This window comes from Siphateles boraxobius, unplaced genomic scaffold (genome assembly GCF_051911475.1).
Source record: "Siphateles boraxobius isolate OS27281-9 unplaced genomic scaffold, OSU_SipBor_1 55, whole genome shotgun sequence".
NCBI classification, from domain to species: domain Eukaryota; kingdom Metazoa; phylum Chordata; class Actinopteri; order Cypriniformes; family Leuciscidae; genus Siphateles; species Siphateles boraxobius.
Window position 1 is genome coordinate 7,147,995 of NW_027509181.1, and position 12,245 is coordinate 7,160,239.

At 44.4% G+C, this 12,245-nt stretch overlaps 1 protein-coding gene across 4 annotated transcripts in view; it reads right to left on the bottom strand.

The window, feature by feature from the left end:
- Positions 1–12,245, bottom strand: part of ngfrb (nerve growth factor receptor b) — a 68,426-nt gene that overhangs the window by 47,145 nt on the left and 9,036 nt on the right. For 2 of the 4 annotated variants that reach the window (XM_077205941.1, XM_077205945.1), the window contains exon 2: positions 1,753–1,873. In XM_077205941.1, the coding sequence (XP_077062056.1) occupies positions 1,753–1,873 (121 nt within the window). Of the gene's footprint in view, positions 1–1,752; positions 1,895–12,245 lie in introns of all 4 variants that reach the window. The other 2 variants (XM_077205940.1, XM_077205944.1) reach the window with 1 other exon arrangement.

The window sequence follows — 12,245 nt, forward strand, 5'->3', positions numbered from 1 at the left end:
TATATTGTTATTGCACTGTAGTGCAACGGGCCAAACTCACGCCATTGGTTAAGCCAATGTCGCTGTGTTGGGTTGGACAGGATGCCCATTGTATTTTTTTTCTTTTCTTTTTATAAACTATGAGAACGTCAAATGGTGGACAAACACACCTGGTTCTTTCACATTACACAACACTTATGTGTTAGGAATTAATATGAGCCGGTTAACGTAAATGATCATATCTTAAACATCTGTTTTCATTCTAGTACCACCCCAAATGCTACTTTTACATTTCAACACTTTATTACTGATTTGCTGTCAAGTAGCATTCGATGTCTTATGAGGCTGTGAAAAGAACAGTTTGGAGTTTTCAGCATGTAACAGTTAAAGTTGATGGATGAGGAAGGCAGGTCCCAGCACAGGCCCCTAGGGAAGGCCTGACAAAGAGATGGAAATTACTGATGGAAGAATGTTTAGGGTTGTACTGAATGACAGGAGGATGGTGGGTCTAATGTCGATGGGTCTTGGTGGACATGCCTTTCCCTGACCTTCACCCAAGGCTACTAAATATCAACAAAAAAAGAATGCAGAGAACTCAAAAGTAGGTTCGTTTAGATTATCTGTCAATGTGATAATATGTTGAAAAAAACATTTATGCTTATTTCCCATAGGTAAGAAAATCACAAATGAAATCTATTTAATGTCTCCTGGAAGTCTCTGACCTCTTTGATTTTCTCCCCCAAAAAAGACTCCAGTAATATCAATCATGTGTCTCTAGAGTTTCAGAAGGGATCTCAGAAGGGTCTTAATGTAGGTCAACAATTGTCTCATTTGTGTCTACTATTATTTCTCCAAAAGCACTTTAATAGAAACATTCAGAATGTCTGAGAGCATTTTTATTTTCAAATTTAATACAACATTTTCATCATTTAAAAATTATTTATTAGCAAAACTTCCAGTAAAAAAACACCATGAATTTCGTAATGTCCAGAGATCCACATGATCAATGTCCCAAATTAGATATGCGATCTAAAAATCAATACCTCTTATTGTGACAACTTTAAAATGTTAAAAACATTATATTTATCTGTTTATTATGAGAGATATTTTTCTGTTTATGTAAAAGACATTAGAATTTTGGGCCTAATTGAAGTTTGGGCCTCAATGCATAATTTAAACAGAAATAAAATATAATAATAAATAAAACACTTTTTTTTTTTAAGGAGCTATGAATCTCTACAAAAATACATACTAAATGATGACTATTTTTGGTCATATTTCTGGCTACTCGCTTTTTATTTCCATTTATCTCTCTCCTCCTATCTTGTCTTGTTCAGCTGGGTCATGCAAGCAGACGTGTGGGAGATCATTTTGGAAGTGGTGGGATTCTGGCAGGCTCTGAATCAGGACTTGGCTCAGAACCAGCCTACAGTATGTAAATAAAAAAAATCCAACTCCCAAACCTCGGTACAAACACTCTGTAACGTGACCCTGCCAGTGCAACAAACACAATGTACCACAGGATTTTGCCTTAATTAATCTCACTTAGAGCCGTGAGTAGCTGAAAACACCCAGATTGGTCTCTAAGCACTCCAGACAATGTTTTGTCAAGTCTCATTTCCTAAAAGCATTTCCCCTTTACCTAATTACCATCACAGCTCAAAAGCCCTCTGACTCCCCTCAAGTAAGAGTTCAGCACAGGAAATGGCATTTTAAATAAGGCAGCTGCTTCATTTAAGCAACACTGCAGCCAACATCTCCGTGGATACTCACTGTCAAGACATGGTTCACACTCTGTCTGTGTCGCTCCGCAGGGCTTCTTCATTCCCTCCCCGGGTTGGCATTGTTTGCAGCACTCTCCACTGGCTGTGAACGCCCCTGAAGGACACAAGTCCTGTGAAGAAAAGACATTCCCCTATATAGAAAGAGGGCAAGATTAAAGTCGAAATAAAATGAAAATATTTTTTTTCTAAATGCATCTTATAGATCTTATTGTGAATAATTCATCTATGTATGTGTTTAATTTTCAAAAAAATACATATGTATGTATGCCACATATGGAAGAAATTTGGAAAATATATTTTTTGCAAATACAGAAATAAAAATAAAAATTGAATCTGATTCAATGCGAACAATGACTTCCCTTGCACTTATGGCGTGTACAAATTTGTGCCCAATCAAATGCTCTAGAATGAGGATGTCCCGCTCTCTAAAGGCGAGGTCGCATTTACCTTTGTACATCAAAATTTTGTGGGCGAAATTAAGTCATATCAATAGGAATCCATGCGACCGAGAATTCTGCACGAGGAACACAACGCAAACATTTCTCCACGCAGATTACACTATGGATGCCTGTTTGTTGAATTTTTAACATTCAAATTCGTCGGGTTTACAAACATACAACTGCTTGGTTTGGAAGTGACCATTAATCGCTGCACAACTGACATTGAACCTACTTAGTGAAGTTTTGTGTGACTGCGCCATAATACTGTACCAGCCTCTAACTAGCAATAACAAGTAGCAAAGCACATTACATGGCTGCAATATTATCTAAAGTTTATTGGCTATTCTTTAAAAAAGGAACAATCACTTTGATGTGGTGAAAATCAAGCTTTTAATCTTGTTCATAGATCTATGTGGTGTTTTTAATATACTTTAAGACAAATCATGAGCAAATTCAAAAGTCAACACCATTGCAGAGTATTTTTTCCTTAAAACTGCAGTGAAGAAACGACAATCTAAAAAAAGCGGTTTGAAATATCTAGTGTTTTTCTGACATCACAAACTACCTTGTAACCAATCACGTCAACATGTGATCGTCAACGAGTGGATCTCTGAGCTGAGTGTGAGTGAGTGGAAGCGGGGCTAATTGGCATATTCATAGAATTGTATATACTAAATGAGGCAAGGTTGAAGAGTTACATGCAAGCTATGTTAAGGCATGGCTGTTTCCTATCAGTCGGTCTCTCGGCGTACGCCGTGACCAACTAATGGGAATCTCTCTAGAGAGGCCAATCTACTTCGAGTGAAACCAAACAAGCCAATGCACATTGGCGTGCAATCATTTGCATGAGCTGCTCAGCCTCGCAGCGCGGGTATATAATGAGCAGTAGGTACTATTGCACTTCAGCTTTTTGCTTCGGAGCCAAACACTTCGATGCTCTCTACAAACTCTCAGGAGATTGTGAAAACTTCAAGCAGCCTTTTTCTCGGACCTCTCCACCCTGGTGCAGGCGTGACAGCACAGCAGCGCGAGCGGTCTTCTCTTCTCTCTCCCTTTTTTTTTTTGGAATACTGAGCAAAACAAAAAAGCTGTTTTCACAGCTGGTAAGGTACGCAAGTGAGAGCGCTCAACAGCCGTTTTCACGGCTGCTAAGACCAGCGAGAGAAAGAGACAACGCACAGACAGGTGCACATTCCTGTCTGTGTTTGCGGTGACCGTTCCCCTGCGTGCTTCAGCACCAGTGAGAGCAGTCCCTAAAAGAGCTTACACAGATAGATCGCGTATTTTTCAAGATCTGTGTGTTTCTGGATGAGGTTGTTACCTGGGGTCACGGGATGGTCACGATCGCTGCCTCGTGTGTCTGTGCCTCGAACATGCTGAGGCAGCGTTTGCAGATGAATCATGAACCTATTTGTGGGAAAATTACCATCTCGGAGCTGCGGTCGAGTCTCTCGTTCCTACAAAGGGGCGGAGTCCCCGTGCCTCTGCCTCGATCCAACCCTCCCCAGAGGGTTGCTTCGGGCAGTGACGCGAGAGACCTGAGGATTACGGTGAGCGCGCTTCCTTCAGGGAACCAACCCCCCTATCCCTCTCACGCTCCACAGCCAGATGAGTTACCAACGGAACGTGCTGGACCATCCTCGAGGTGTGTACCAGTCGTTTCCTTTGGTGCTCCCTGCGACGATCAGATGTCGATCGGTGCATCGGGTGGGTCAGACATCGAGTGTGCCAGCGGTGCCCGAGTGGGACCCGGAGATGATGGCCATGCTTTCCCTGCCCGCCAACAGGATCGGGCTCGAGTGGAACCCTCCACCGTTTCCCGAGCCCTCGAGGCTGTACAATTGGTATCTCGGCGTAGTGCGTGCTGCTATGCCCTAACTCCACTTGGCGCGGAGAACAGTGTCTTCCTTCCCGGGCCTGTAGGTACTCGTCGGACCTATTCAGCAAGGCTTACAAGGCCTTTGGGGAAGCTGCCTCTGCCATGCAAGCCATGGCGTTGCTGCAGGTCCATCAGGCTAAGACACTGAAGGACCTGTATGAGGGTGGTAATGATCCACAAGTTCTCCAAGAACTTCGTACCACAATGGACCTCGCACTTCATGCGAAGAAGGTCACCGTGCGGTCAGTGGGTCGTGCGATGTCTACCTTGGTGATCCAGGAACGCCATCTCTGGCTGTGTCTGGCCGACATGAGGGACACCGTCAAGCTCCGGTTCCTTAACTCCCGTGTCCCAGACCAGCCTCTTCGGCGAGGCGGTTGAGAACTTCGCCCAGCAGTTCTCGGCTGTACAAAAGAAGACAGAGGCCATCAAACACATTCTGCTCCTCAGTCTGCCTATCGCCGGGGTATCCTCCTGCATCTGCCCCTGCTCCCGCATCGCAGCAGCAGCCTCCACCTAAACGGCGCGGTTGCAGTCGCAGACAGGCCCCCCCCCCCACCCGTCCAGGCCCCCGCTAAGAAGGGCGGCAAAGCAAGGGGCAAGTGGGCCTAGGACGGGCGACCCAGGGATGAATGGGACAGCCCTCCAGGAGATGGTGACCGCACCGCTCCCTCCCCCAGAAGAGGGCCGGGTGGAAAAAAATTCGTTTGAAAAAAAAAATTCAAAACCAGCGGTACACAAATTCTCAATAAAACAGCAGTTTCTTTCATCTCTGGGTCCGAAGAGGGCCCGGAGAGTAATGGGGGGAGAGAATCCTCACCACTCTCATCCGCCTCTTCTATCGCCATTTGGCAGCAGTGTGCGGTTCGAGAACGCAACCAAGCCACCTCCTGCACCTCCTGCACCTCGTGCCCCGTGGAACCAGGTAAGTGTTGCACAGCACACTAAGACCCCGCTACGGGCCGCCTCCCAGAGAAAGCCTCCCGAGCGGCCCTGTGTTCCACCTCGCTGCCCCACTCCGGGTACACCTACGGTCCCTTTGGTCCCGCATGTACGTTCTCTGCGAGCCTGGATAGCACTCCCCAATCCGTCTCGCTGGCTCATTCGGAACATCAGGCTCGGCTTTGCGATTCAGTTCGCCCGATGTTCCCCCAAAGTTTCGGCCATCCACTCCACTACAGTGAGAGCAGCCGATGCCCATGTCTTGCTCACGGAGATCGCAGTCCTACTGGCGAAGGACGCAATAGAGGCGGTCCCTCCAGCCGATATGAGATAAGGACACTACAGTCCCTACTTCATTGTACCCAAGAAAGGCGGTGGGTAACGACCTATCTTGGACCTGCGAGTTTTAAACCGGAGTCTTCACAAACTACCGTTCAAAATGCTCATCCAGAAACACATTTTTGAATGCATGTCCCCGAGATTGGTATGCAGCGATCGACCTGAAAGATGTGTACTTTCATGTCTCGATTCTTCCTCGACACAGGCCGTTTCTACGCTTTGCGTTTGAGGGTCGAGCATATCAGTACAAAGTCATGGCCTTTGGGCTGTCCCTGTCTCCCCGTGTCTTCACGAAAGTCACTGAGGGGGCCCTTGTTCCCATGAGAGAACAGGGCGTTCCCATCCTCGACTATCTCGACGACTTGCTCATACTAGCACACTCTTGAGATCAGTTATGCAAACACAGGGACCTCGTGCTCAGGACCTCAGCCAGTTGGGTCTTCAGGTTAACTGGGTAAAGAGCAAACTCTCCCCTGTGCAGAGGATCTCTTTTCTCGTTATGGAGTTGGATTCGGTCGCACAGACATGGCGCCTCACAGAGGAATGCGCTCAGTCAGTGCTGAACTGCTTGAACACGTTCAAAGGCAGGACGGCAATCCCACTGAAATTCTTTCAGAGGCTCCTGGGACATATGGCAGCGGCTGCAGCTGTTACTCCGCTCGGCCTGCTTCATATGAGACCGCTGCAGCAATTGCTTCACGGCCGAGTCCCTAGATGGGCGTGGCATCACGGCACTCACCGGGTGGCAATCACTCTGGCGTGCCGCCAGACCTTCAGCCCGTGGTCAGACCCCTCGTTCCTGTGGGCAGGAGTCCCCCTTGGAACAGGTGTCCAGGCATGCTGTGGTATTCACAGATGCCTCTGCCACCGGCTGGGGTGCCACGTACAACGGGCATGTAGTGTCAGGGGTGTGGAAGGACCCCCAACTGCATTGGCACATCAACTGCCTTGAGTTGCTAGCAGTACGTCTTGCTCAGAACCGCTTGAAAAGGCCGCTACAAGGCAGGGACGTGCTGGTCCGTACAGACAACACTGCGACCGTTGCGTACATCAACCGACAAGGTGGTCTATGTTCCCGTCGCATGTCGCAACTTGCTCGCCTTCTCCTCCTCTGAAGTCAGAAGCATCTGAGGTCGCTTCAACCCATGTATGTCCCTGGTGTGCTCAACCGTGTGGCCGACAAGCTATCACGAGCTGTGCTCCTAGGAGAATGGCGACTCCAGCCCCAGGCGGTTCAGCTGATCTGGAGAGAGTTCAGGGAGGCTCAGGTAGACCTGTTTACCTCCTCAGAGTCGAGGGAACACTCGGCACGGACGCACTGGCACACAGCTGGCCCCGGGGCCTCTGCAAATATGCGTTCACCCAGTGAGCCTACTTGCGCAGACACTGTACAAAGTCAGGGAGGACAAGGAACAGGTCCTTCTGGTGGCTCCCTATTGGCCCATCCGGACTTGGCTCCCAGAACTCATGCTCCTCGTCACAGTCCCTCCCTTACCCATTCCTTCTGACTCAGAGACGGGGTACCCTATGGCACCCAAGTTCGGACGTCTGTAAACTCCATGTCTGGTCCCTGGACGGGACGCAGAGGTTCTAGATGACTTACTCTCAGAGGTACTTAACACCATCACTTCTGCACGGGCGCTGTCCACGAGACGTGTGTACGCCCTGAAGTGGAACCTCACTGAGAAGACCCCAAAGATGTTCGATAGGGTCTATGCTTTCCTTCTTGCAGCAAGGGTTGGAACGAAGGCTGTCTCCCTCTACCCTCAAAGTACATGCTGCAGCTATTTCAGCATATCACAACCACATAGATGGCAAAACAGTAGGAAAGCATAACCTGGTTGCCAGGTTTCTTAGGGGCCTTTCTGAAGGACCCTCTTGGGACCTTTCCCTGGTGCTTCGAGCACTTCAGGATGCTCCCTCTGAGCCTTTCCAGTCTGTTGACTTAAAGCTTCTTTCCATGAAGACTTTGCTGCTGCTTGTGCTGGCCTCTGTCAAGAGGGTAGGGGACCTGTAGGCATTTTCGGTCGACGAATCATGCCTAGATTTTGGGGCGGGTTACAACCATGTAGTACTGAGACCCCGTCCTGGCTATGTGCCCAAGGTTCCTACCACTCACTTCAGGGACCAGGTAGTGAACGTGCAAGCGCTGCCCTTGGAGGAGGCAGACCCAGCCCTGACTTGGCTCTGTCCAGTTCGCGCTCTGCGTTTATACGTGGACAGAACTCCTGGGCGCTGACACGTAGCTCCTCGCTAGGGCTGGGCGATATGGCCTAAAAAAAAAATCCCCGATTTTTTCACAAAAAATCCGATTAACGATTTAAATCGATTTTTTTTCTCTCCCTACTTAAAATCAATCTGCAGATGACAAAGAAATTGTTCAAAACAAGTTTTAACTTTATTTTGTTTTAATATTCCCTTATGGGATTTGATCTGGATTTAATTACAATCTGAAACAACAAGCCAAAAAGACAAGAGGACAGGCCCTGTCTTTGAAAACATTGAAAATGTAACAAAATAAAATGGGTGGATTGGAATTGGGGATGTGTAAAAAAACAAAAAACTTGCATCACAATAAGTGTGTTGTGATTGTCAAATTATTTGGTAACTAAACAATTTTATTAAGTTAATTAACCATGTAAACAATGTTTACATGGCACAATGACTGGTATGCTAGTGTTCTTATTATTGCTTAACACAAATTTCACAATTTCAATTCAATTCTTGTGAATTGATTCTGATCTTGATTCAATATAAATTCGTTTGGATAAATATTAGGTATGGTAGATACGTTAATGTGTTGTTAATTGTTCTCAAAAAAAAATTCACCTAATGCTGTAAACAGAGAGCCCTGTCAGCTGGTATTATTAAAGGTTAAAACTAACTCAAATTAAATATAATACGTTTTTTATAATAACAACGTTATACTATTTTAATGATATAGGTAAAAATACAATGAATGTGTAATATAGTTATCATATTTAGCTAAATACTCCTCTCTATAGCAATTATTTTAAATCCACATGCGTGCTATGGGTCATTAAAAGGGATTCCTGAGGTAAATGTAGCGTTACGTGGCATATGTTGTTCTCCAGCTGTTTTATGGACATCTTTCCGCGGTTGAAAAACACTGATCGATCGATTTTATTACATCTCGGTAAGTTGGTAGTAAAGAGTAACAGATGATCCGTTCACGTGCCGCTTGAACTGAGATCTGTCAGCGTTCTCTCACGTCACATTTACAAGCGCCAAAACGGTGTTTATTGTTTGAATTTCGTAATAAAATTGACAGAATCTGAGAGCTGAGAATCTGTTTCATATCAATAGTAACCTGCTCTGTCTTGTCTGTCGGTGTCAGTGTCCTCTTTGCTTCGCGATTTTTCTCTGCATGATAAAAGGGATGTGTGGCGTGAGAGCGTGTAAAAAGTGACAAAATTGCGTCTCTCACAGTGAACTCGTGAGAGTTGGCGGCCCTGCAGATTCAGCTCGTAAATGTTTTCGGCGGGTGTGCCTCTGCTGCTGCGGTCTTGTTCATTTGCCATGTTGTTTGTGTATCTCTATCATGGCAAGCGCTGAGCCCGGTCGGAACTACGGGAACCCAGAGGGGAGCGTCGGCGGTTGTTAAAGAGAAAACCGATTTTCATTCAAAAAAATCGGCGTAAACTACACATTCGAGTTAATCGATAAAATCGATTTATCGCCCGGCCCTACTCCTCGCTAACAGATATCTGTAGAGCTGCGGGTTGGGCGACACCTAACACGTTCGCTAGATATTATAGCCTATGTGTAGAGCCTCCCGTGTTCTCACCCTAAACGGGTAGAAGCACTGAGTGGTCTGGCTCTGTCGGCTTGCTGCACCCTATTGTGCACCCTTATTACTCCAGAGTGAAAATGTTGAGTCCTTCAACACCCTCGGCCCGGACACCGCGGAGCGTGCGGTGCCAGGCCTTTATCCGCTGAATCCTTGAGAACCGGGTCTATGTGTGACCCTACGGGGATCCCGTATGTGTATATTTCACCACGGCTGCTCCTATCGGGAGCCCATGTCTTTCCCTTGGGCTAAGTCAGCCAGTATTCATATGTAGTGCAACCTTCGGGCTAGTCCATATGTATTTCCCAGGCTGAACAGCTGATGCAAATGATTGCACGACAATGTGCAATGGCTTGTTTAGTTTCACTCAAAGTAGATTGGCCTCTCTAGCGGGATTCCTATTAGTTGGTCACAACTTACGTCTCCATTCCCTCCTTCAGGGAACGAGGGTTACCATACGTAACTGAGACGGGGGTTTTTTCAAGGAAAAAACTTTAAATATGCAATGAATGACTACAGGGGGGACTTTACGCCATTTCCTAAAGTCGTAAAGAATCAAACACTATGGTACTGTTACTTTGAGTGGCCCGACATGTCAGCTTTTGGATCAACCAATGGCATATGTTTAGGGAGGGACTTCCTGTTTGTTTTAGCTAACATAAAATATTACAGCTATACAGCTTGAGAGAAATAAAGCAATATAGGGAAATATTTTGAAAAAGCCTGCAGATGTAGATACAGACATGAACCGTACAGAATTTTCCCACTCCTATGTAGTATCTATCTCCAGGGGATGCAATCCCAGAAGCTGACAATTTTTCCCACACAGACTCAGAGCCAAAAATACTATTTATATAACAATGGAGCAAGACTAATTTAGTCTTGATAATATCTGATGATGCCTATCAACAGCATTACTTTGGAGAAATGAGAAAGCTACAAAAGGGAATACATGCCTTTTACTAGAAAATCTTCATGGTAAATTTAACCTTTATTTAATTCTCCGAAAACAGCCTTTCGTTTGAACATCTAACTGAATGATTGACAGGTACAGCCAAAGAATGGCAGCTGATCAGGGCATTCTGTCTTTCAAAGCATGTCTTCTATCTAAAGGTTGTCTAAAGGTTTGTATTTACGTTCACAAGATAAAATAGCAAATAATTAAAAATCACAATTACAACGTGATGTGCATTTGATTTTAGCTGAAATTAAATTGATGTGAAAAATTGCTTTCTTTTTTTCTTACTGATGAATATAGGCTTTGGCACTAGTGCAGCAAAATGAAAACCAATGGATGCACATCAGGGGCCTCATTCGTGAAACGTAAGCAGAATACATTTCTGTGGTAATCATTCGTAAAATTAGTTCTTTGTGGAAGCTAACCCTCAGAGTAAAAATAATTAATTAATTATTATTTTATATCTTGCAATTGTAACTATAAATCTCATAATTGCAACTTCATATCTCCCAAATGTAATTTTTGTTTCTCAAAATTGTGACTTAATATCTCATAAAATGAATCTTAATATATCACAATGTCACTTTGTATCTCACAATTGCAACTTTTCCAAGTCATTCTTTGTACTCAAATCCACTTTGTTCTCAAAATGTAAGCCTGTTTCAAAGTAAATACAAAATGCAGTTGTGACTTTAAACATTAGTTTGCCAGGCAAAATTTTTATGGTGGTTTTACATTGGTTCTTAATAGGCATCCACCATTTAAGAATTTCAGAGTTAAAGGCAGGGATAACCCTTGGTTCTTCGCTGCATTGTCTGTTCTTATACGTGAGCGGGATGCAGCTTGGGCAAAAGCTAGGCAATCTGATTCAGGTTCTGACTGGATATGTTTTAGACAGCTTCAAAATAAATGTACAGTCGCCATTAGGAAAGGCAAAGCTGTTTATTTTATTGCAAAACCTACAACAAATTTAAATAATCCCAAGAAATTTTGGCAGAATATAAAGTATATACCGAGTAAGGAAAATTAGAGGAATTTTTGTTACCCGGTATATACTTTATATTCTGCCAAAATTTCTTGGGATTATTTAATTGTATAATGTATAAATACTGATTCTACTAGCATATCTGATAGAGAGCAAATGCTTAATTAATTTATTACCTCCGGGTCTTTACTTGAGTCACAAAATCTTATACGCTCAAATTATGATTTTGTAAGTGCAACTTATTTTACAGTATTTACTATTGTTTACACACTAAATTAAAAATTCCACACAATTTGCAAAATTCTACTCCAATGAGCAAAACACACGTCTGCTTCACCCTTTTTGCTAAACATTACACACAGTGATTTGTAAAACTCTACATACATTTTCACACCTTAGACACAGATAAGGATTGTGAGGTTACTTCCTTGTCATTAAAAAGCAGCGGATTGCCAATGACCACACTAATTAACGAATTGGATAATCACATCCACCAGATGTGGAAGCACACATGTGCAAATTTGAAAATGCAGCACTCAGGTGTGCTATAACAGGCAGTAGGTTAGTTCACATGTCTTCAACAAAAATGAAAGAATCTAGAAGAAGAAGAAGAAGAAGAAGAAGAAGAAGAGAGAGAATGAGAGGGGGAGCTCAGGTGGCCCAGGTAGAGGAAGAGGAGAAGAAGGAGATAGAGGAAGAGGCCCAGGTAGAGGAAGAGGAGAAGAAGGAAACAGAGAAAGAAGCCCAGGTAGAGGAAGAGGAGATAGAGGAAGAGGCCCAGGTAGAGGAAGAGGAGATAGAGTAAGAGGCCCAGGTAGAGGAAGAGGTAGAGAAGGACTTGAAGAGTTGATAGAACCTGAACAAAGAGGACGAGGACCAAATTTGACTCCAGGAAATCCATGCAACACTTATTGACCATGTCATCAACCATGGACTGACACTGATTGAAGCTGGACAAAGAGATCAACCAAATCTCTGGTTGATACTGAACTGAATAGTTACAGTATTCTTGTTGCTTTTACAGTAGTTTTTCTTCAGAGTCAAAGTGTATGTACTTCATGCAGTAATTTTTATTTGTCTACAGATTTTATTTGTTTCATTGATTTCATTGTTGGTTGATTACTGTAA